The 22,285-nt window shown below is 37.7% G+C and overlaps 1 protein-coding gene and 1 non-coding gene across 2 annotated transcripts in view; both read left to right on the top strand.

The window, feature by feature from the left end:
• CFAP47 (cilia and flagella associated protein 47) overlaps nt 1-22,285 on the top strand; it is a 489,064-nt gene that overhangs the window by 113,893 nt on the left and 352,886 nt on the right. The window contains exons 26-27 of the mRNA XM_055121064.1: nt 15,092-15,287; nt 21,446-21,655. Of these exons, the coding sequence (XP_054977039.1) occupies nt 15,092-15,287; nt 21,446-21,655 (406 nt within the window). The remainder of the gene's footprint in view (nt 1-15,091; nt 15,288-21,445; nt 21,656-22,285) is intronic.
• LOC129400411 (U6 spliceosomal RNA) lies at nt 18,867-18,973 on the top strand. The gene has a single exon (XR_008627654.1). It is a non-coding gene; the product is annotated as a U6 spliceosomal RNA (small nuclear RNA).

Consider the following 22,285-nt stretch of genomic DNA (forward strand, 5'->3'; position numbering starts at 1 on the left):
ATCCTACAGAGGAAGAACTTAGTATAGGACTAAGTTATATGGGAGTTTTGTGTGAGCCCTTTTATTTTTATTTATTTATTTAAATTTTGTTTTTATAAAGTTGTTCCAAATAATTTATTCACTTGTCATTTGTATCATTTGTCATCCCCTTGCTCATCGATTTGCTCAAGTGGGTGCCAGTAACATCTCCATTCATCCCTGGGTGCTAGTGTGGCCCAATGGTGTCTGCTTGTTGTAGGAACATGAAGAGCCTCAAATCATTTGTTCAGGGTCTTGACGAAGAAGTCTGACCATCTCGTAGGTGGGCGGCCAGGTGTTCTTTTGATGTCCTGTGGAATCCAGTCAGTAACAGCTGTAGTCCAGCGGTCGTCTCCAAATCGCATTACATGTTTGGCCCATCTGATTTTCGATGCCTTGGCAAACAAGACAGTGTCCCTGATTCTTGATCGTCGATGGAGGTCGGAACTTCGGAACTTGGGTCGGTCTCTTGCAAGGCAAATGCCCTACTCAGTGTGCTATCTCTACACCCCCTCTATTTGGTTATCTTTAAGCCTCTAGAGACTCTTCTTTAGAAATATATTTTTCTACCAGTTCTGCAACAAAACATTATCAGTGAATTTAACTGGAAACAAAAGTCACAGCATGACCTTTTTTCCTTTCAAACTCTCAGGAATTTGCTGAAGTGAGTTGGAATTTTATTTCCAGTCCACTCTGTATTTTAAAATGTTGTAAAGCATTCCATTCCTCCTATTCAGTAATCTCCATGGTATTGATGGAGCGTGAGGCTAGGTTTTAGGAGATCAAAGTATGCAGAATGGATGAGGGTGTTGGGTTTGGTCAGGATCAAACAGCTGGATGGAGAGTGGAAACTTTGGGAAGTAGATTTATGGCATCATTTTAGTTGAACCAGGGAATAATTTTGTTTTTCTCTAGTGCAGTCAATTTTACTTTTTCTTGCACTTGATACAGCCCTTACTACTTTTCCTTAGTCATTATTTCCTGAGCAAGAATGTATTCCTTTTCTGTCTTCTTGAGCTCTTTTTTTTTAACTACTCATTAAGATGAGGAAGCAAAAGATGTCTCCTATTTTCTTTAAATTCTTATTTTTTCAATTAGATACCTTAAGAAACAGAAAATCTATACCTATGATAATGATTTTGAGATTACACTTTCGGAGGAGAGCCCTCCCAAGCAATGCTCAGGAGACGCTGAGCCACTGCTGGGGATATTTGACTAAGTGGGCTGGAGACTCCTATATTTTATTTTTATTTTTCGCTTTTTGGGTCACACCCAGCTTTGCACAGTGGTTACTTCTGGTTCATGCACTCAGGAATTACTCCTGGCGGTGCTCAGGAGACCATATGGGATGCTGGGAATCGAACCCGGGTTGGCTGAACTTCTATATTTTATTTATTTCATTTATTTTTTTCTTCTGAGCCACATCTGGTGATGTTTAGGGCTTACTCCTAGCTCTGCACTCAGGAATTATTTATAGCGGTGCTCAGGGGACCATATGGAGGTGCCTCGAATTAAACCTAGGTCGGCCATGTGCAAAGCAAGCACCTACCTGCTGTTCTAAATCTGACCCCAATATTTTATTTTTAATTTTATTAATTTATTTTAAAAAACAGGTTTTCTGCTTCACTGTCACTGTCATCCCGTTGCTCATCGATTTGTTCCAGTGGGCACCAGTAACGTATCTCATTGAGAGACTTATTGTTACTGTTTTTGGCATATCCAATACGCACAGGTAGCTTGCCAAGCTCTGCTGTGTGGGCTCCATACTCAGTAGCTTGCCGGGCTCTCTGAGAGGGGCAGAGGAATCGAACAGGGGTTGGCTACGTGAAAGGCGAAAGCCCAATGGCTGTGCTATCGATCCAGTCCAGGTTGTCTAGGTACTCAATTTAAAATGAATTGGTCACAAATAGATTGTTTTCCATCCATTTCTTATAGAATTAATTTAAAATTATTCCCTCCATTTTTGTTGCTGCAAAAATTATTAATTCTTTGGGGTTTGTATTTTTGTTTTTGGGTTTTGGGTGGTACTCAGGTCTTCCTTCAGGTTCTGTGCTCAGGAGTCACTTCTGGTGTGGCTCTGGGGACCGTATGATGGGGTCCTGGGGATCAGACGCTGGTCAGCCACTTACAAGGCAAGTGCCTTACCTGCTGTATTCTTTGGTCCCTGACATTATTTAGGAAGTGTTTATTATATTTCACCATTGAAGTCATTTGAATTTTTATTATTCTATCTGAGAATATGTTGGTTGTTGCCTTAATGCTGTTCTCTATGTTTATTCACAGTTCATATTTCTTCTTGAATTAAAGTAGTTTGCGTCTTTATAGGAATTTGGCCCTTTTTTGTAGGTTATCCAACTTGTTTATAACAGGTATATGATGTGTTCTTTTATATTAAATGTTTACAGTGTGTACCTAGCTTTTCTTTTAAACTCACGATTTTTTAAAATTTGACTTTATTTTTTGTCATTCTTGCTTAAAAATTTCAAATTTGATAATTTGTTCAAATATCAACTTTCAATTTTTATTAATTTCCCTATATTTTATTTATTAATTTATTCTCAATTATTATTTTCTCTCTTCTACATAGTTTAATTGTAATTTGTTCCTTTTTTCCTTGTTTTTTTGTGGTGAAAGGATAAATATTGTTTGAAACTTCTTTTTTAAAACAAAGGCATTTATATCTCTAAATTTCACCCTGTTTACTACTGTAATAGGTGAAGCTCATACACTTTGGTGAGTTTATATTTCATTTAATTTTTTCATATATATGTGTATATATGTATATATGTGTGTATATATGGTGTATATACATATATATACATACATATATATATATATATATATATATATATATATATATTGCCCGGCAAGCTACCGAGAGTATCGAGCCCGCACGGCAGAGCCTGACAAGCTACCTGTGGGGTATTCGATATGCCAAAATCAGTAACAAGTCTCACAGTGGAGACATTACTGGTGCCTGCTTGAGCAAATCAATGAGCAACAGGATGACAGTGATACAGTGAATCAGTTTTGGATATTTTTTTAGGACTGGGCACATGAGTCCATGGCAGAACACATGCTTTGCATATGTTGAGCTCTGACTTCTATCTATCCCAGCATATCACACACACACACATCCACACACATGCATACTATCTCTATATATAAGAGATAGTATCTCTGTATATAAGAGACAGAGAGATACAAAGAGACAGACAGAGAGAGAGAGTTGGTGTTTGTTTATGGACCACAGCCCACGGTGCTCAGGGCTTCCTTCTAGTTATGCCGTCTTGGTGGGACTCAGGGAAATCATATGTGATTTGGGGCTTCAAACCTGGCTCAGTCACATGCAAGCAAGCAGCCTACCCACTATACTGTTACTCTATCCCCAAATGATACACACACAGTTTGTTTTGTTTTTGATTTAGTTTTTGGGTCATGCTCACTGGTGCTCAGGGCTTAATCCTGACTGTACTCATGGATCATTCTTGGTGGACTTGCGATGCTAATTAAAGTACTGGGTATTGAACCCCCTAGGTAGGCTGCATATAAAGCAGAGCACCTTACCTGCAAATTACCATCTCTCCTACCCAAAAGATACATTCATTTTTTTTTTCTGTTTTTGGACCACACCCTGCCATGCTCAGGGCTTACTCTTGGCTGTGCGCTCAAACATTATGGAATGAACAGACCTATAACCTACAAGATTAAATTAGCAAGTTAAAACGTCATAGAAAAATCCAAGAACCATATGTATTCACTTTAGAATTCTATCAAATCTTTAAAGAAGTAATGCTAATCTTTCTCAAACTCTTACGAAGTAGAGGGAAGATTTTCAAACATTTTTTTTCTTTTTTTCTAACTTTTATTTTATTGAAGCATGGCGATTTACAGTTATTCATAATTGGCTTTTAGATATATAGTGCCCCAGCTCTCACCCCACAGTGTCAGCTCCCCTCCCCCAGTGTCCCCAGATTCCCTCTCCAACCCACCCAAACCCAGCCTCTACACAGGCATCTTTAAAAAAGTTAGGTATTTATTTATAAACTTATTTCTTAAATGAATCACTGTGACATTCAGTTACAAAGCTTTTGTGATTGGGTTTCAGTCATAAGTCATACAATGTTCCAACATCCATCCCTCCACCAGTATACATCTCTGACCACCAATATTCTCTGTATCCCTCCTGCCCCCCCCCACCCCGCATGCTTCTATGGCAGGCAGTTTTCTTCTTTCTCTATTTCTTTCTGTCTCTGTCTCTCCTTCCCTCCCTCCCTGTCCTCTCCCCTAGTCCTTGAGACAAACTTACAACCGTGGACCTATCCTCCTGGCCCCTGTTTTTACTGTCTTTGTGTATTAGTCTCATACTGTGTCTTTTTATATTCCACAAACGAGTGCAGTCATTCGAACTGTAGTATTTGTATACGTGGAATACTGTAGAGGTGTTAGAAAAGACGAACTAATGAAATTCCCGTATAAATGGATGGACATAGAGAATTTCATGCTGAGTGAAATAAGTCAGAAGGAGAGGGACACACCAGCGCCTTTAAAAGTCCACTCTTTTTTTTTCTTTTTGGGTCACACCTGGCGATACACAGGGGTTACTCCTGGCTGTGCACTCAGGAATTACCCCCTGGCAGTGCTCAGGTGACCATATGGGATGCTGGGAATTGAACCTGGGTCGGTCACATGCAAGGCAAATGCCCTACCCGCTGTGCTATTTCTCCAGATCCCCCCTCTTTTTTTGAGGTCAGAATTACTCTAATGCCAAAGCTACACAATGAAACTATAAGTAAAGAAACTGAATCCAGTAACATTGTGAAAATCCTCAAAGTCCTAGCAAACTGAACGTAGAGCACATTAAACGGATAGTATAGGCCTAGCGTGATAGTACTCTATCATTGGGCATTTGCCTTGCACGTGGCCAACCCCAAGTTTGCTCCCTGACACCCTATATGGTTTCCCAAGCCTGCTAAGAATGATCCCTGAGCGGAGAGCCAGGACTAAGCTCTGATCCTTGCCAGATGTGCTCCACCCCCCCCCCCGCAAAAAAAAAAAAGAATAGTGCACCATGGTCAAGTGGGATTTCTTTTCTGAAATGCAAGTTTTTGAACATACTAAGATCAGTTAGTATCATATATTACATCAACAGAATGAAGGATAAAAATGTCACCTGACCATTCAAGTAGATGCAGAAAAAGCGTTTGATAAAATTTATTACTATTTTATGATGAAAACAAATTTCAGCAAACTGAAATGAAGATTATCTCAACACAATAAAGTCTACACATAAAAATCCCATTGTTAACAGTACTAAATGATTAGATCATGAAAGTTTTTCTATTAAGATTATGAAAAGCAAGGAGACTGTCTAATAATAGCCAGAGCAATTAGGAAAGAAAAATGAAAAGGACTCAAGTTAGAAGAGGTAAAATTGTCCCTCTAACCTTTTATTTTATATTTTTACAGGGCATCGATTTTATATGGAAAACACAAAAACTTTACCATGACAGTTTTATAACTACTTTTCAAAGTACTCTCTTATGATCCTGTTATTTTGGTATCTGTTGTAACTATACATTTTCATTTCAAACTACATTAAATAGGGCTAATTCTCTTATTCTTAGTGATCCTAGTTAAGGGTTTGTCAGTTTTGTTTATCCTTTCCAAAAATCACCTCTAGGTTTTATTGATCTGTTGTAACATTGGTTTAATTTCTATTTCATGTATTTCTGTTTTAATTCTTATTATGCACTTCTGCTGACTTACAGTTTTTGAGACCCACTTTTTCTTGATATCGTCCTGTAGAAACCACGGACTTCCCTTTTATTAACACTTTTGAAATGTCCTACAGGAGCTGATAGCTCAAGTCTTAATTTTCATTCATCTCCAGATAACTTTTTTTACTTAGGCAGTGCATCATATAACTTTTAATTTCTTCTTTGATATCTTTGTTGACCTAGAAGTTATTCAGAAGCATGTTGTTTAATTTTTACATATTTGCATTTTTTCTAATTTTCTTTATATTACTAATTTCTGGCTTCGTGACATTGTGAAACAAAAATTTTCTGGAGATTATTGCTTTTTTTAAACATTTATAGAGGCTTGTATTTCACTCCCCCCACACACTTTTTTTGGTGATGGTAATGGGGTGAACCACACTCAGTATCCATGGCTATGATCAGAAGCAACTCCTGGCGGTGCTTGGGGGAACCATATGTTGTCCAAGGATTTGAAACAGAGTTGGCCACATTCAAGGCAAATGCCTTAACCCCTGTACTCTCTCTCCAGTCTGAGACTTGTTTGTTTTGGGGGGTCAATGTGCACACCAGGCAAACCCTTTCCCTGCTGTACTATCATTTTGGCTCCCCGAACATATATTTGTAAAGAAATTATTTGATATATTGTTCTTACAGATCTGTTCTATCTATCCAGTGATGTAAGTAGCATGGTAACAGTTCCTACTATTGTGTTGCTATTAATCTGTCTTGCATTTTTTGTTTGTTTTACTAACTATTTTATATTTGCATAAAACCTGCATTGCATATATAAATATTAATGACAGTTATGTGAGAGTTATATGTTTTTGATAGACAATAGCATAGATCACTGGGTACTAAGCTATCTTTGATTCATAGCTATTCATTGCTGAAAGTCTAATTTATCAGATATAAGAATAGCATTTACTATGTTTTTCTGTTATTGACTGGAAATTCCTTACTGTAACCATTTGAATTTAGTCTGTGTTTTTCTTTGCAGTTGATATGAGTTTTTATTATGCATAGCATAGACAGACTCTGTTTTTGTTTTTTTTTTTTGATAATCCAAAGTATCTTTTTAATAGCTGCATGTGCCTGGTGGTATTTACTTAGTTTTATAAAATAGTTCAAAATATTTGATTACATTTAATATTTGAACACCAATCCTACCACCATTACACCTTCTCACCACCATATTTCGAATGTTTCCATCCTGAACCCTAACCCTTGCCCCAAAGAAGAACCAAAATAATTTATTTTGTATTGTTAATGAAACACCGCTGAAAATGCTACAAAAAAGTTTCCTTAGAAGAAAGAGTGTGAAGATTTTTGTATTTCACCCAGAGACTATTAAGCTCTTCTATAAGAGATCACTAATATGTTGTTAAAGGTTTAGCCTTGTGTTTATTATATATATATTTATTTATTTATCTGTAAAAAAAATTTCCCTCTAAGATTGGTTTCGTCCTACTTTAAACTCCACCAAATGTGGTGTGGTACTCTTGGAGTATGGGTGGTGTGAGGTATGAGTTGTTGCACAGTATAGACACTCTATTTTTTTGATCTATCCCGCTACTCATGTATTTAAATTGTTGAGTTCAGTTCAGACTTCAATATTATAGTGATTGTTGATATGTGAGGCTTAATTCTTGATATTCTTTTCATCTTGATTTATATTATGCCTTTGTTATTTACTTTTTCTATATTCTTCTATTTGTCTCTTTTTTTTCTCTGTCCCACTGTGTGATACTTGCTACTGGTATGATCCAAGGGCAAGGTGCGTGCAGTCAAGGGTTTTTCTCAGACCAGCTACAAAATTCTAGCCCTGATGCTTAGAGGAGGACCTGTGAACAAAAAACCTTGTTTTTTGTCTTGTTCCCACCCTTTCCCCCTCCTCTATCTTCCTTTTTACCCATCTGACATTTTACCTGGATTTTTTTTCCTGGTTGTTCTTCCGGTTTTAATTCTCCCCCTCCCATGTCTGTGTTCCTTATTTTTGTTTTATGGTTTTGATGAAGATAGCATCAAACTTTGTATATCTGACAGGCTTATGTATGTGTGTGTGGGGGTTGTGGGTGTGTGGATGATGATTCATATTTAATGTCACATTGTCATTTGTTGATCCGTTTCTTTCTTTACTTTTTTGTGGGAAGGTAGGGTCATCACAGCATTTATCAGGGTTTACTTCTTGCGTTGTGCTCAGAGTAACTCCTGGTGGTGTTGAAATATCTTTGAAATGTGTCTCTGATCCCTTCTCTCTTCATCTTTCAGAGTACCTGTTATCTGTGTTTCTTTTCTAATAGCCTCTGGTATTACGGACCAAACTGGGGTCAGCTATGTGCATGACAAGCACCTTAATCCTTATGCTATTTCTCCAGTTCCTCCTTTAAAAGTTTTTCACATCATCATTATTTATGTTTCTGATTCTGTATTACTGTTTGTTACCTTGATGAAGGCTTTATGTTATTTTTGTTTTATTTAAACACCGTGGTTTACAAAGTTGTTCAGAGTACGGTGGTTATGGGTATTCAATATTTTGACACCAGTCTCCCAACTAGAGTGACTCTCCCTCCACCCTTGTCCCCATTTTCCCAAACACTCCCCAATGCCTGTCTTCTTAGCAAATACAAAATAATTTATTTTATATTGCTCATTACAGATCCATGGCTAATGGAATTATCAAAAAATACTTCTTAAAAGAAAATTTGTGAAGATTGTTTTATCTCACCATGGGGTCACTAAATCATTGTCTAAGGTTTGACTAACCTGATTGTTGCTAGTTGAGCTGCTGTGTTACCATTTTTGTTTATTGAGCTTAGTTGGCTTCTATGGTATTTTCCCATTGAATTTGGTGTGCTCCTACTGGGCTGTCAGTATTGTGGAATTTGGAGGTGTGGCAAGGCTGCATATATGGCCATGCGTTCCAAGACTCTAGGATTTGTGGAACTGGCAGTGGCTGTGGGATGTAAGTGAGGCTGCTGCTTTTTGGGAAGTATTGGGGTGGGGTATGGAGCGGGGAGACTGTTTACCTGCACTCCTGGAAGACCTCAGAGTTTTCAGCCCGAACACTAGTGTACCTAGAAATTTCGTTGGTTTGGTAACTCTGCAAAGATTAGCCACAAAGCAGTGGAGTTGGGGCTTTGGCATGGTGGCAGCTGTGGGGTGTTGGTGCAACTTTGAGGGTTTCAGCAGGGTGGGGAGAGATCCTAGTCCTCAGTATCTCAGTCTGCTGTGCTCCCAAGAGCAGCACTGAGTTCCCAAGTCTGTGTGTGAATTTTATTTTTTTGGTTGATTGACTGATTGATTGGGCTTTTTAGTCACACCCGGCGATGCACAGGGGTTACTCCTGGCTCATGCACTCAGGAATTACTCCTGGCGGTGCTCGGGGGACCATATGGGATGCTGGGAACCTGGGTCGGCCATATGCAAGGTAAACGCCCTACCCGTTGTGCTATTGCTGCAGCCCATGTGTGAATTTTAATATGTAAAGAGTGTTTCACTTCAACATTTCTTGTAAGGAAGGTCTGGTTTCATTTGTGAATGTCTTTATATGTCTATCATAATTAAATAGCAGTTTTGCAGGAGAGGGTGACTAATAAAATTGATTGTTCGTTGTGGGAAAACGTCATTTTGCTCTCTCATATCCTATAAAGTTTCCAATGAGAAGCTTGATTGAGGTGTTTTGAATGTTACATACCCACCGCAGCATTTAATATTTTTCTTCATGCTTCACTTTTGATTATTTAACAGTGATTTTTTTTTTTGCTTCAGGTTGTTTTGTAGTTTAGAAGGTTCAATTTTATGTTTTCTTTCTAGACATTTGTAGTTAGCTTTTGGATGTTTTCAGCTATTATATCTTTGAAATGCATCTCTGATCCCTTCTCTCTTCATCTTTCAGAGTACCAATTATCTGTGTTTCTCTTCTAATAGACTCTGATGATATTTTCTGTAGAATTTCTTATTTTTTGCTAAATCTTATGTCTCTCGTCCCTATTTCAGTCATTATTATCATTTTTTCTTCGTTCCTCTTTGAGAATTGAGCCTTCTTTGTTTCTTGATATGGATTTCAGTTTATACATTGTGCTCTTCCAAATCAGTATCTCTTTGGTATTTTTTTATATCTTTTATTTCTCTCAGGAAGAATTGTTTTCCTGGTTCTGTATCTCTTTTCTAATATAAAAAACATACTCTTCTGTGTTAAACTGAGATTTGGGATTCTCTCATTTCACTAAATTTTGTATGATTGCTCTTTTACTTCCTTTTTCTGGGGAGTATGGTGGTACTCAAGGGATCTCCTGGTGCCCAGGATCAAAGTTGGTGCTTCCATGTGGAGACCGTGAACCCTGACCCTTTCCTCAGCCCTATTCTACTTTGTCTGTTACATCCTCCAGTGCTGTCCCTGGAGATTTTCCATTTACCTTATGGATTTCCCTATCACTATTTTTTTTCTTGGCACATGCATTTATATTTTTTAATTTATTTGTTTTTTAATTAGTCACTGTGAGGGTACAGTTACAGATTTACATATTTTCGTGCTTGTGTTTCAGTCATACAATGTTCGAGAGCCCATCCCTCCACCAGTGTCCATTCTCCACCACCAATGAACACAGTATCCCTCCCACCTCCCAATCCCGTCCCCCCACTCCACCCTGCCTCTGTGGCAGGGCATTCCAATTTGTTCTCTCTCTCTTCTTTACCTATCGCTATTTTTGAAATGACTCCTGGCTGATGTTTTGTTTTTACATCTTGGTTCCCTGCCTGCCATCTTTTGATTTCCCTGAGGTGTCTCATATTTTTAGTGTTGGAACCCCCTGCTTTTGATTATATAACCATATTGGGGACTGAGAAGTGAAGTAGGGGCAGAAAATCTCAGTCACCTTACCTGGGATGTGATGGTGAGGGCAACCGAGAGGCACATTTCCACACGGCCAATCCTCCTGCCTTCCTCTGCCAAAGTCTGCACTCCTGATCTCTATTTTCAGACCCTGGTCTAAAATTCTCAGGCTCACAAGGCGATAATTGGGGGACACAAGCCATAGGTGTGACCAACCTAAAGCACCAGGGTTTTTCTCCTAGTCTCAGTTTCTGCCATCCACTCAGAAATTCCTTCCAATTAGGGACTAAATGTCTCTATGTCTGTGCTGTTCTCCCAGCTCAACAATGCTGGTTGCTACTATGGCCAATTTTCCTGTCCCCTTTTCTCTAAGTCCCTTAACTGTAGCCACCAACATTCAGGTCCAGAGATATATATCTCTGAGTGAAGCTTGGCTTTAAACTGGTGAGGTTTCCCTCTGATTTATAGATGATTTGTGGTTATGCTTGAGAGGAGAGGCCTGCTATCTCCTATTCAGCCATGTCCACGATGGCAGTTTTCCTGTTAGCGCTTTGAAGCTTTTAGAGTGTATTGAACTCTCTTTCTCTGTAATACTCATTTTTCACAGTGTTGCATTAAATTAATGTGTTGCTATTTCTGTTAGTATGGAATTACATAATTTAGGTTTCTATTTGCTCAGCAATACAGGATACTGTGATTATTAGATTTTTAAAAGTGTTTAAGATTGCATTATCTCGGTTTAGAGCACTGAAGTGATATAAAATATCTTATAAGTTTCTGCTATCTTATGTTTATTTTATAATAATGATAATTAGATTACTGTAAGATTACTTACAGTAATCTAATTAGAAATACTGTAAGTATTTCTGTGGTATCTTCACAGTTTCTACTGTTTATGATACCAAAAGAAATAACTCAAAAACTATCTCATCTAAAGCTACCGCTTGTATTTCTATGTAAAGTTTCTAAATGTCCCTATCAACATTCATATCCAAGTAAAATGAGCTGGAAATCTCTATGAACATAGGAAATATTTCTGTTTAACTTTTCTTTATGTGGCTGACCTCACAGTCAAACCTATGCATTCCCTCTGTCAGATTCTACTCTAATTCTTAATAATTAAATGTAGCCCAAATGCCCTAGTATAATTTGTATCTCAGATGAGAAACAAGGCACATATGGGTTTTAAAATATGTATAATTTTTAAGTCATCTCAAGTAATCTGAGATAACATAAGAAATCTCGTTGCTCATAAGAACATAAATATGGGTGCTGGAGCAAGAACACAGCGGGTAGGGCGTTTGCCTTGCATGCGGCCAACCTGGGTTCGATTCCCAGCATCCCATATAGTCCCCTGAGAAGCACCAGGGGTAATTCCTGAGTGCAGAGCCAGGAGTAACCCCTGTGCATCGCCGGGTGTGACCCCCCCAAAAAATGAACATAAATATGTGTGTAGCCCTGAAATCATCATTCATGCCCAATAAATCTTATTGTCTAGTTTTGAAATGATCTACTTTCTTTATTCACAACATAATTTTATAGCATATTTCATCTAATGAAACCATCCTTACCTATACTTTTTTTGTAAATCTCTTTCAAGATTCATTTATGAGTTTCTGAATCATGGTGATAAATGAGCTTACATGGCACCCGTGGTGGTTCAGGGGCATGATTATCAGGGCTTCAGAAAGTATGGGGAGATGGAGGTGGTGGCCCACCTCGACTGTGAAAACCTGGAGATTTAAGTCACATAACTGGCATACCTGAGTTTTTTTCAGCAGATTAATTTCTTGATGAGTCTGATCCTGAGCAGTGGAGTCTGGCCACAGCTGGTGGCAGTTGTGGAGTGTGGGAGTTTTCGGTTGCTGTGGTTAGGTGAGAGTCTTACCAGGCCTCAACTCCTGTTTTTTCCTGTTTCCTGTAAGGTGGGCTTTTGCCACTGTCTTGGGAGGGGGCCTTCCCTATCCTGCCTACATCACTAGTATTTCTGTTAGTCGCCTGTATTAGCACTGTAGCACTGTCTTCCGGGTGTTCATCAATTTGCTCGAGCGGGCTCCCAGTAATGTCTCCATTGTGAGACTTGTTACTGCTTTTGGCATATCAAATACGACACAGGTAGCTTGCCAGGCTCTGCAATGAGGGTGGGATACTTCCGGTAGCTTGCTGGACTCTCTGAGAGGGACAGAGGAATTGAACCCAGTCGGCCATGTGCAAGGCAAAAGCCATACCCGCTGTGCTATCGCCCCTGTTATTAGTAGTAGGTAATTCCTGTACTCTTTTTTGCTTCACTCACTTCTCTTTTTCCAAGTATTCTAGATTATTTGAACAAGTATTAGACAAAGGCAAGGCATTCAGTGCTGATGCAGGTGAGGCAGTAAATATTCACTTTTGAATATTTTCAAAAGTGAAAATATTGAATAATAAAGATGCTCAGAATTGGAAAGTAGAAAAAATTATTGGAAAGTAGAAGAGAAAAGAAAAGAAGCTCCCCAGGTGGGGAGAAACTTAGTATAGGACTAAGTTAAGGTAACGGAGTTCTGTGAAGGCTGTTTTAAGGGCTCCTGGCATCCCTTCTCTGTTGGTAAATGTTTACAAAAGGTGCCAGAAATCACAAGGATGTCTAGCTGGTCTAAACCTTTCTGGACATTTTTGCCCCTTATCTTAGACACCCTGTCAGCCGAGGCTCCAGGACAGATTTTTATGGTCCTGGAAATCACTAGGACCATTGGAGCAAGACTTTGGGGATGAAATGTGTCAGGTCAAGTGGGGGAAAGGTTGCAAGGGGAAACTGTGGCTTCCTTTTTCACTGGCAAGGGGAAACAAATCTTCCAGGCCTAATTACCAGTGATCTCAGTTTCCCCATCAGTCAGTCAGCCTAGACTGCAGGGCAGAGTTTTAGGTTTCTGGGAAGCCTGGAAATGCTGAGACAACCTTGTGGGTGGAATGTGTGTCAGGTGATGAGGGACAGATGGAACATCTGAAGAGAGAAAACTGTGGCTTCCTCTCACTGGCAAGGGAAGACTGAGGCCTCCTCCTTCAGTACAAAGAGAATTGATAGGTCTAGTTAAGTTAACGGATTTGTTACTCTGTTCATGGCTTACAAATGTCAATTTTTCAACTTGGCTTTGTGTTGTGAATCCTGCCAAACTGGTTCTATAGCCTCAGACCAGTGGGGACTGGATTCAGAGATAGATACAAACATACATTTAAGGATCCAAACAAACACTCAAGAACTGTGCCAGCTTTAGGCTCCCTTGGGCAGCTGTCAGTGGTCCCCCAGGCTGGCCTTTTATTCAATAACATATTGCTCCCCCAACTTGGGCTCCCAACTGGTAAGCCATTGTTTAAGTTGAAAGAAACATTAAAGAAAGTTAGAAGTACATCAACATTCAGTAGGTACTTGAGGAGCAGATCAAAGCCAATTGGAAACATTAAAGACAGCTGGTAAGCACATCAACATTCAAATAGGTACTTGAAGAGCAGATCAGAGCCAATCAGAAGGCACCCTTTTAGCATAAAGTGTATAGTAAAGCCCTGACCGTTTCCTACTCTACTTTTACCCATGTTGACCACAAGGTCTATTACTGGATGCAACAAATTTGCAACCTATTGTAGTCTAAGACCTAAACTGTTTTAGCCATGGGAATATCGCACCTTTGGGGTTTTTTGTTAGGGGAACAATTTCCCATACCCTAGAGTTTCACACAGAAAACTTATCTTCTGTTCTGTTTATACCCTTAATCTCCTACTAGCCACTTCAGTGCCCCGTTATGTGCATTCTAAGGTATCAATTTGAGTTCCTACTTCCCGAATTACATTTTTGTTCCTATGAAACACTTCGTTTGGGGAGATGGGTCTCAAAGTGTATTGAAAACTTGCTATGATGGATCCTTGTTCAGAAATAGCCTGCAGCTTCTCCTGCTGAGCCTTTCTCCACAATACAAATGGCCTTTCTTCACTGTGAGCTGTCACAAGAGAATTTCCTAATTTTATCTGTCTGGTGAAATCAGCCAGTTTTGACCACTCTCCTAGACTTAAAAAAAGCAAGTTCTCTTCTCAGCACACCTACATCTCCTTAGTCCCCATGGGATCCTTATGGGGATTATTTGACCTTTTCTCAAACTGCATATATTATAAAGGGTAACCAGTCTCCATTAAAGCACACAAAACAATGCAAAGAAGTCATGCTGTTCACTTTCTCCAAGTTATATGTATCTCCTTCGTAATAATGAATATCCACTTTAAGGACATTCTATTTCCAGACATGGTGTATTTTAAACGACTCATTTTAAACAATATCTCATTAACTTCTTTGTGAGGATAAATCTACTTTCTAGGTGATATATTCTGCTCCATTGAGCTATAATTTCATAGTACATTTTAATATTTAGTAAGACATAAGCTATATAAATCTGGTGGTATTTTTTTAAGTGTATGTGTGAACTCATCTAAAGTGCTTTACTTTTTGTTTTTCCAATAGCTTGTGATAAAGAATACATTGTTGATGTTCCCGTACTTTTAAATGATAATCCAGTTTGCTATCGGACGTTAAAAATGATTGGAGAAGTAAAATCACCCAAGTTATCGTTTGATCCTCCTCATGTATTTTTCACTCCTGTTCCTTTGGATGTAAGAATTGCACTGGACATCGTCATTTCACCTAAAAACCATTTCAAGTAAATATTTTATGGGAATTTATCATATTTTCTTTATATACTTTTTCATTTGTTATGAGTTATAAGTAATCTGTGATTTGCTCCTATAGTTAGAACTATTCATATATTTAATTGTGCATTTAAATTATAAATACTAAAAATCCAAATAGTGATATAACAGCCATTTGCTTTTTTTAAATACAATTTTCTGGTATGTCTCAGTAATATAAGGAACAAGCTTAAACCTTAAGTGCATAAGTTTTCTACTGCTCTGTACCCATTATCAAAAGCCAAGTAACTGCATGAATTGATGAACTTCATGAATCTCAACTTCACTGGGTAAACATTTTAGGTCAACTTAGCTGTATCACGTCTCAAAAAGCATAAATCAAGATAATGGAACATAAGAGCAATCTTCCCAAGATCTCTGGTGGCTAGCAGAATGAATGGTTACAGACACCCTTTTCTTGCTGGATGTTGGCTAGGATCACGTTTAACTTTTAGAAGATCACCCTGAAGTCCTGGCTGTATATTTCCTTTCCACAACATGTGTCTTTCTCACTTAAAGCTGAAAAACTGTGCTATTTCTTGTCTCTGCCCTCTAAACATCCTTTTAGGTCTAATCCTTTAATGGTGTAGGGGGATAATCCTTTCTTATTCCATGATAATCTCCCTTATTTCAAATTCAGTTGATTAGTGATTTTGATTACATATGGAAAGTCCCTATGCTATTTTAATATAATATAATTATCAAAGTGATATCATATTTGTGGACCCTTTCCACAGAAACAAGTCCCTGACTTGCAAAATTTCTGCCTATCACTTATAGACACTATACAATCTACAAGTATATTAAAATTTTAATGTGAAAAGCAAAATATTTTTTAAAAAATGCCTGTAAGAAGAGAAAAATTATCCTCTCTTTTACTTTTTTAAAGTGAAGGAAGGAGAGAAATCTATTTTCATGGTGTTTTGTGTGTGTGTGAAGTAAGACAGTTATACAGGTTTAAAAATGAACCAACTATAACTTTTAGAAATTTTAAGGGCCAAAGAAGTATAGCTGGTAAGACATTTGATTGCATGTGGTCAAACTGAGTTCAATCCCTGACATTACTTATGGTTCCCTCAGTTAGTAACAGGAATGATCCCTGAGTAGAGAGCCAGGAGTAAGCCCTGAGCACACCTGGGTGTATTCCAAAGACAAACATGAGAGAAATATTAAGGGTAACCACATATATATAGCCACTATATATCTATGAAGAGTAACAAAACCTCAGCTACCCTTGGAAGAAATGAGAAGCAAACTTTTAAAAGCAAGATAAAGCTAAATAAAAATGGTGGCAAAACATTTCTAAATTGTAGTGTAACATAAGAATGTGTGTATGTTACTCAGACTGGTTGAAAAACAGTATCAGGTGCCAAGTAGACAGTGGAAGTGGTAGAGCACTTGCCAACTATGTGCTAGGCCTTTAGATAGATTCCTAACACCAGACCACAACCATGCTGAGTTTCTGTCAAAGAGACCCCAGGTCCCCTGCCTACTGAGCACCATTAGATATGGTCCATATAAAACAAAGACAATGTCAGAGAATAAGAACATCTGACTATGTATTAAGACAAGTCTAGATGAAGCATAAGGACAAATTAAGATTGAAATAAGGTAGGCCTAATTGACTACAAACTGTTGACAATTGGGGGAGATAATTAGACCTCCCCACATGTTCGGATGAGCCTCAGGCATGAAGGAACCAGCAGAGGAACCCAGATGTGCAGGACCCAGGGAAGAGATCTCTAAGCCTGCTCGATCAGGACTAGGCCTCTTTAGCCCAGATCCCCCATTTTTCAGTAGCTAGGTGGTCACACCCAGAAACTGCCCCTGGCACCATGTAATCCCATCAACGGTCAACATCCAGAGACTATAAGACCAAGCTCCCGGAAGCTTATAGCTTATAGCCTAGTTCTCCCTCTCAGAGAACCTGGCAAGCTATCGAAATTTTCCTGCCCGCATGGGAGAGACTGGAAGCTCCCCGTGGCGTATTCATATGCCAAAACCAGTAACAATGATGGGTCTCATTCCCCTAACCCTGAAAGAGCCTCTAATGTGGCACCATTGAGAAGAACGAGTAAAGAGAGGCTTCTAAAGTGTCAGGGCTAGGATAAATGGAGAAGTTACTGAGACTGCTTGAGAAAATCGATGATCAACTGGATGATGATGATGGTAATGATGAATTAGACCTTTATTTAAAGTTATCCTGTACATGGTGAGATGTTTAGCATCATAGTTTTTCCTCCACTGTGACCAAAAAATGTCTACATACATTGCTTCATGCCCTCTGTGGAGCAAAAACACTTGTAGTTGAGTAAAAAAGTGGCAAAATATATACCAGCACAACCAAAAGAAAGCTAGATAGCAGTATTGATTTTATGTGCGGTAATCTTCAAGAGGTAGATATTTCTAATATGGAAAGTCATAAAATGATTATAAAAGATACAGTTTACCTCAATGCCCTCAAAAATCTAAAATTTCATTTTATATTGTATTAGTCTTGAAACATAACCTCCAAAATGAAATAAAAAGGAAAAATCAACTAGTCCATTCCTCCTATAAATATCTTAATGTGTATCTCAATTACTAATGATATAGATGATGACATTTGTATAGATAAAGACTTCAAAATATATTAATAAAACTTCATTTTATACTGATGTTATCAAAAATATTAAAAAATAGCATTGTAGGATACTTTTATTTGCTGTTAGATATGCATTTTTCTCAACTATACAGGGATATTTAGAAAAGTTATAGTTCATTTTAATAAACTTAATTTTTTAAATTTTATTTTTGGGGGCGTTTTGGACCATTCCTGCTGGTACTCAGGGCTTATTCCTGTCACTGCACTCAGGTACAACTCCTGGCGGAGTCAGGGCATCATAAGGTGTGCCAATTATTGAACTTGGGTCTGCTCCGTGCATGCAAGTGCCCTACCCTGATGCTCAGGCCCCCAAACTTTTAACAATTTTTAGAGTTAATACACAGTTAGCTAAAAATAATTTAAGTTTGAAATAAATAAAATATATTTTTAATTTCTTTAAATTTTATTGAATCACAGTGAGATAGTTACAAGCTTTCATGTTTGGGTTATAATCTCACAATGATCAAACACCCATCCCTCCACCAGTGCACATTCCCCACCACCAATATCCCCGGTATACCCCCCCTTTCCCACCCTCCCCCTGCCTCCATGGCAGACAATATTCCCCATACTCTCTCTCTACTTTTGGGCATTATGGCTTGCAACACAGACACTGAGAGGTCATCATGTTTGGTCCATTATCTACTTTCGGCATGTATCTTCCATCACAGCTGGTTCCTTCAGACATCATTTTCTTAGTGACCCCTTCTCTATTCCATCTGCCTTCTCCCCTCTGCTCATGAAGCAGTCTTCCAGCTATAGGGCAATCCCCCTGGCCCTTGAAATAAATAAAATATTAATAGATGGGTCAAAACATTTTATTCAAATTTACAAATAATTAAATACTTTATTTCAAAACATAATATAAATCTTAGAAGAATCATAAATGTATATAGAACATATGACAGTGATCGCTTCGGCTGCACATATACTAAAATTGGAATGATACAGAGAAGATTAGCATGGCCCCTGCACAAGGATGACACGCAAATTCATGAAGCGTTCCATGTTTTTAGCACAAAAGTTTGTATGTAAATCTATAATTGTACCCCTCAGTGATTCAATAATTAAAAAAAAAAAGAATATGTGACAGAGGTAGGTTTTTTGAGAGTAGGTGGACTACATCTGATTATATATGTCAGGGGTCACTGCTAATGATACTTTGGGGACCATATACTGTGCCAGTGATAAAATCTGCTTTAGCTGCATGAACATGCAAGTGTCTTAACGCCTCTACTATCTCTTTGGCCTACTCAAGGTAGGTCTTTCGTGAGAAGAGCTTAATAGTTAATAGTTGTTCTGAAACAGTATGCCATCTAAAATTCTGTTTCTGCTTCACACAATTACAAAAATCCATTACAAGTACATTCAAAGTTTGAATGTGAAAAGCAATATGTTAAAAAGCAATGGCTGTAAGTAGAGAAAAATTCTCTCTCTTTTTACTGTTTTAAATAAAATAAGTTTAATTAGAAAATTTAAAGGTAAGCGAGGAGAAAAATAGAGATCTGAGCTCAAGTGATAACATGGGCTTCTCTGGGGAAAGAAAAAGCAAAGCACACATCCCAGACAGAGATGCGTGGGTCATTTTCCCCTGAGTGGAGAAAAGTGCCCTAAAGTAAGTAAGAATGAAAGCCCAAGTAAACATCCCAGGAATCTGAGAGTCAAAGAGGACATAGGGTAAGAGAGTACACATCACAGGCAGATGCAGGAAAAAAAGGCCAAGAAAGAGTTGTTAAACTAGATCTAAAGTTGTGTCAACAACAAAATAATGATTGATAAAAATTAATCAGAAAAATATCAAATAACTCAGTAGAAATGCTGGCAAAAAACATCAACAGGGGACATTGGTGGTGGGAAATGCGCATTGGTGAAGGGACTGGTGTCGTAACATTGATGGCTGAAACCCAGTCCTGAATAACTTTGTAACTGTGTATCTCACTGTGATTCAATTTTAAAAATCCAATTAAAAACTAAACATTTAAAAAAATCAATAGGTATTTCATAGAAGAGGATTAATAAATTGAAGGTAAAATTGACCTTTTCTTAAATGTGGAAATTAAATTGAGCACTGCTATTAGATAGCATTTTGCCTGTTCTAGAAGGAGAACATACGTCAGATAACTAGTTATAGTGACAACCTATGGACTTGCACCGGATAAATCAATGGGAAGTGTTTCTTCTACATATTTTACAGCCTAAACATTGCACTTTACAATATTTGTAAGAAAAACTCCTGCAGTTGTTCTACATTTGTGTTTGAAATTATTCATTATTGCATTATTCAAAATAGCAGTATCTGGAAACTACACAAGCATCATGTAATAGGTGAATGAATAAATATTTTGCAATATATATGAATATTCTATAGCTGTGAACTGGATAAGCTTTAGCTAATTTGAAAACTTAGGATCTTAGACGCAGAATATTTATATTAAATAAAAGTCTAGGAAGACTATATTGTTATATTATATAGAAAATAGAAATCCTGATAAATTTTAAATTTATAGATATATACCTATCTATAGGTATGTAGAAATTAGACTATCTCTTGGTATCTGAAATTATCTACATTGTTTGGATTAATGCACCAAGATGAATTACCTAATATAAGCATTATTTTTTTTATTTTTTTGCTTTGTGGATCACACCCAGCGATGCACAGTGATTACTCCTGGCTCTGCACTCAGGAATTACTCCTTGTGGTGCTCAGGGGACCATATGGGATGCTGGGAATCGAACCTGGGTTGGTAACGTGCAAGGCAAACACCCTACCTGTTGTGCTATCGCTCCAGCCCCCATATGAGCGTTATTTTAATAAATTTCTAGATAGTACCTACCTCAGCGCTTTTCTAATTTAATTTCTTTTCTTCCAATTATGTACTGAGATTCCTGAAAACAAGTTCCACCGGTGATGTTGAGAATAGCTTAAAATGATTGAAAAACATAGAAGTATGACCTTTAATTTCTAATATTTGACCTGGAAACGGGACTTGGTATTATCATGAGTCTTGTTCAAAATGCCGCTTTGTGAAGTTCTATAGTTCTTTAAAATTAGCTCCAGAACTTTAGGATTCCATACTTCTCCAAGATCCTATCACATAAATATATACCAACATCTGTTGTTCAAAATCAAAAAAGAAATGACTTGAATTATATTGAGTTACAGACTATGTTTTATCAAGAAACATTGTCTAATGTTATATAGTGTTGTCAGGTATAACTGTTTTTGTGCTTAGATAGCAAAATTTTTTATTGTATTATGTGGCTCTTGGTTAAATTACTCATACTACTTTTAATATTATGGGTATAATTTTCATAATGCTCATACCATTATTAATTTTATATTATGATCAGAAAATTTATACAGAAATAGCTTTGATTATGGGTATACCATTTGAAGTGTTCATTTTTCTAATGTTTCAAGAGATAAGCATTTCAATTGAGTGGCTTTCATGTCCTTTGAGATAGTTTTGTTTCTTTAAACAGAAATGCATCTGTAAGAGTCTCCGTCCCCAAAGTAAAAGGTCCTGATGGTGAAGAGCTTCGCCCCATTTCCGTGAGGTTTCCCAATGGTTCACTTATCCAGGGCTCTCCCAGTGGAATCAATTCTCCACTCACCTGCCGCCTCGCCTTCAAATCATCTAAGTCTGTTTCACTTTTCTTGAATGTTCGTTTTTCATCTATGGCACACAGATGGTAAGATAATTAAATGTAGACGCCTTCATATTTGGCAGTGAGGAACATTTGTATTTTGCAGTCTTATAAAATGTTAAAAATGAGAAATGTAAAGTAATATCTTTTAAAACATAGGTTTTTTTTTTACTTTATTTAAACACCAAGGGTTACAAAGTTGTTCATGATCCAGTTGTTATAGGCACTCAATGTTCCAACACCAGTCCCACCTCCAGAGTGACCTTCTGTCCACCATTGTCCCCATTTTCCCAATCATTCCCCAAGCCTGCCCCCTTAGGAAACACAAACTAATTTAACATATTACTTGTTACAGACGCATGGCTAATGGAATTATTAAAAAGAAAACTTAAGTGAAAGAAAAATTGTGAAAATTGTTATATCTCACCATGGGGTCACTAAGTCCATATCTGAGTGTTTACTAAGCTGATCATTGCTGGTTGAGCCTTCTGTGTTACTGATGTTTTCTTTAAATAGTTTTTCTTTATCACGTTTGCCTTGCTGTTCTTCAGGGACTCTGATAATTCTTATATTGTTCCTCTGGAACGTATTTCATCCGTAGTTTTCTGGTATGCTGTTTATTTCTTTTCAGATTTTTTTTCAATTTTCTGCTGTTTCCTAGCAGTTTCCTCCTTC

The sequence above is a fragment of the Sorex araneus genome, chromosome X (assembly GCF_027595985.1).
Source record: "Sorex araneus isolate mSorAra2 chromosome X, mSorAra2.pri, whole genome shotgun sequence".
NCBI classification, from domain to species: domain Eukaryota; kingdom Metazoa; phylum Chordata; class Mammalia; order Eulipotyphla; family Soricidae; genus Sorex; species Sorex araneus.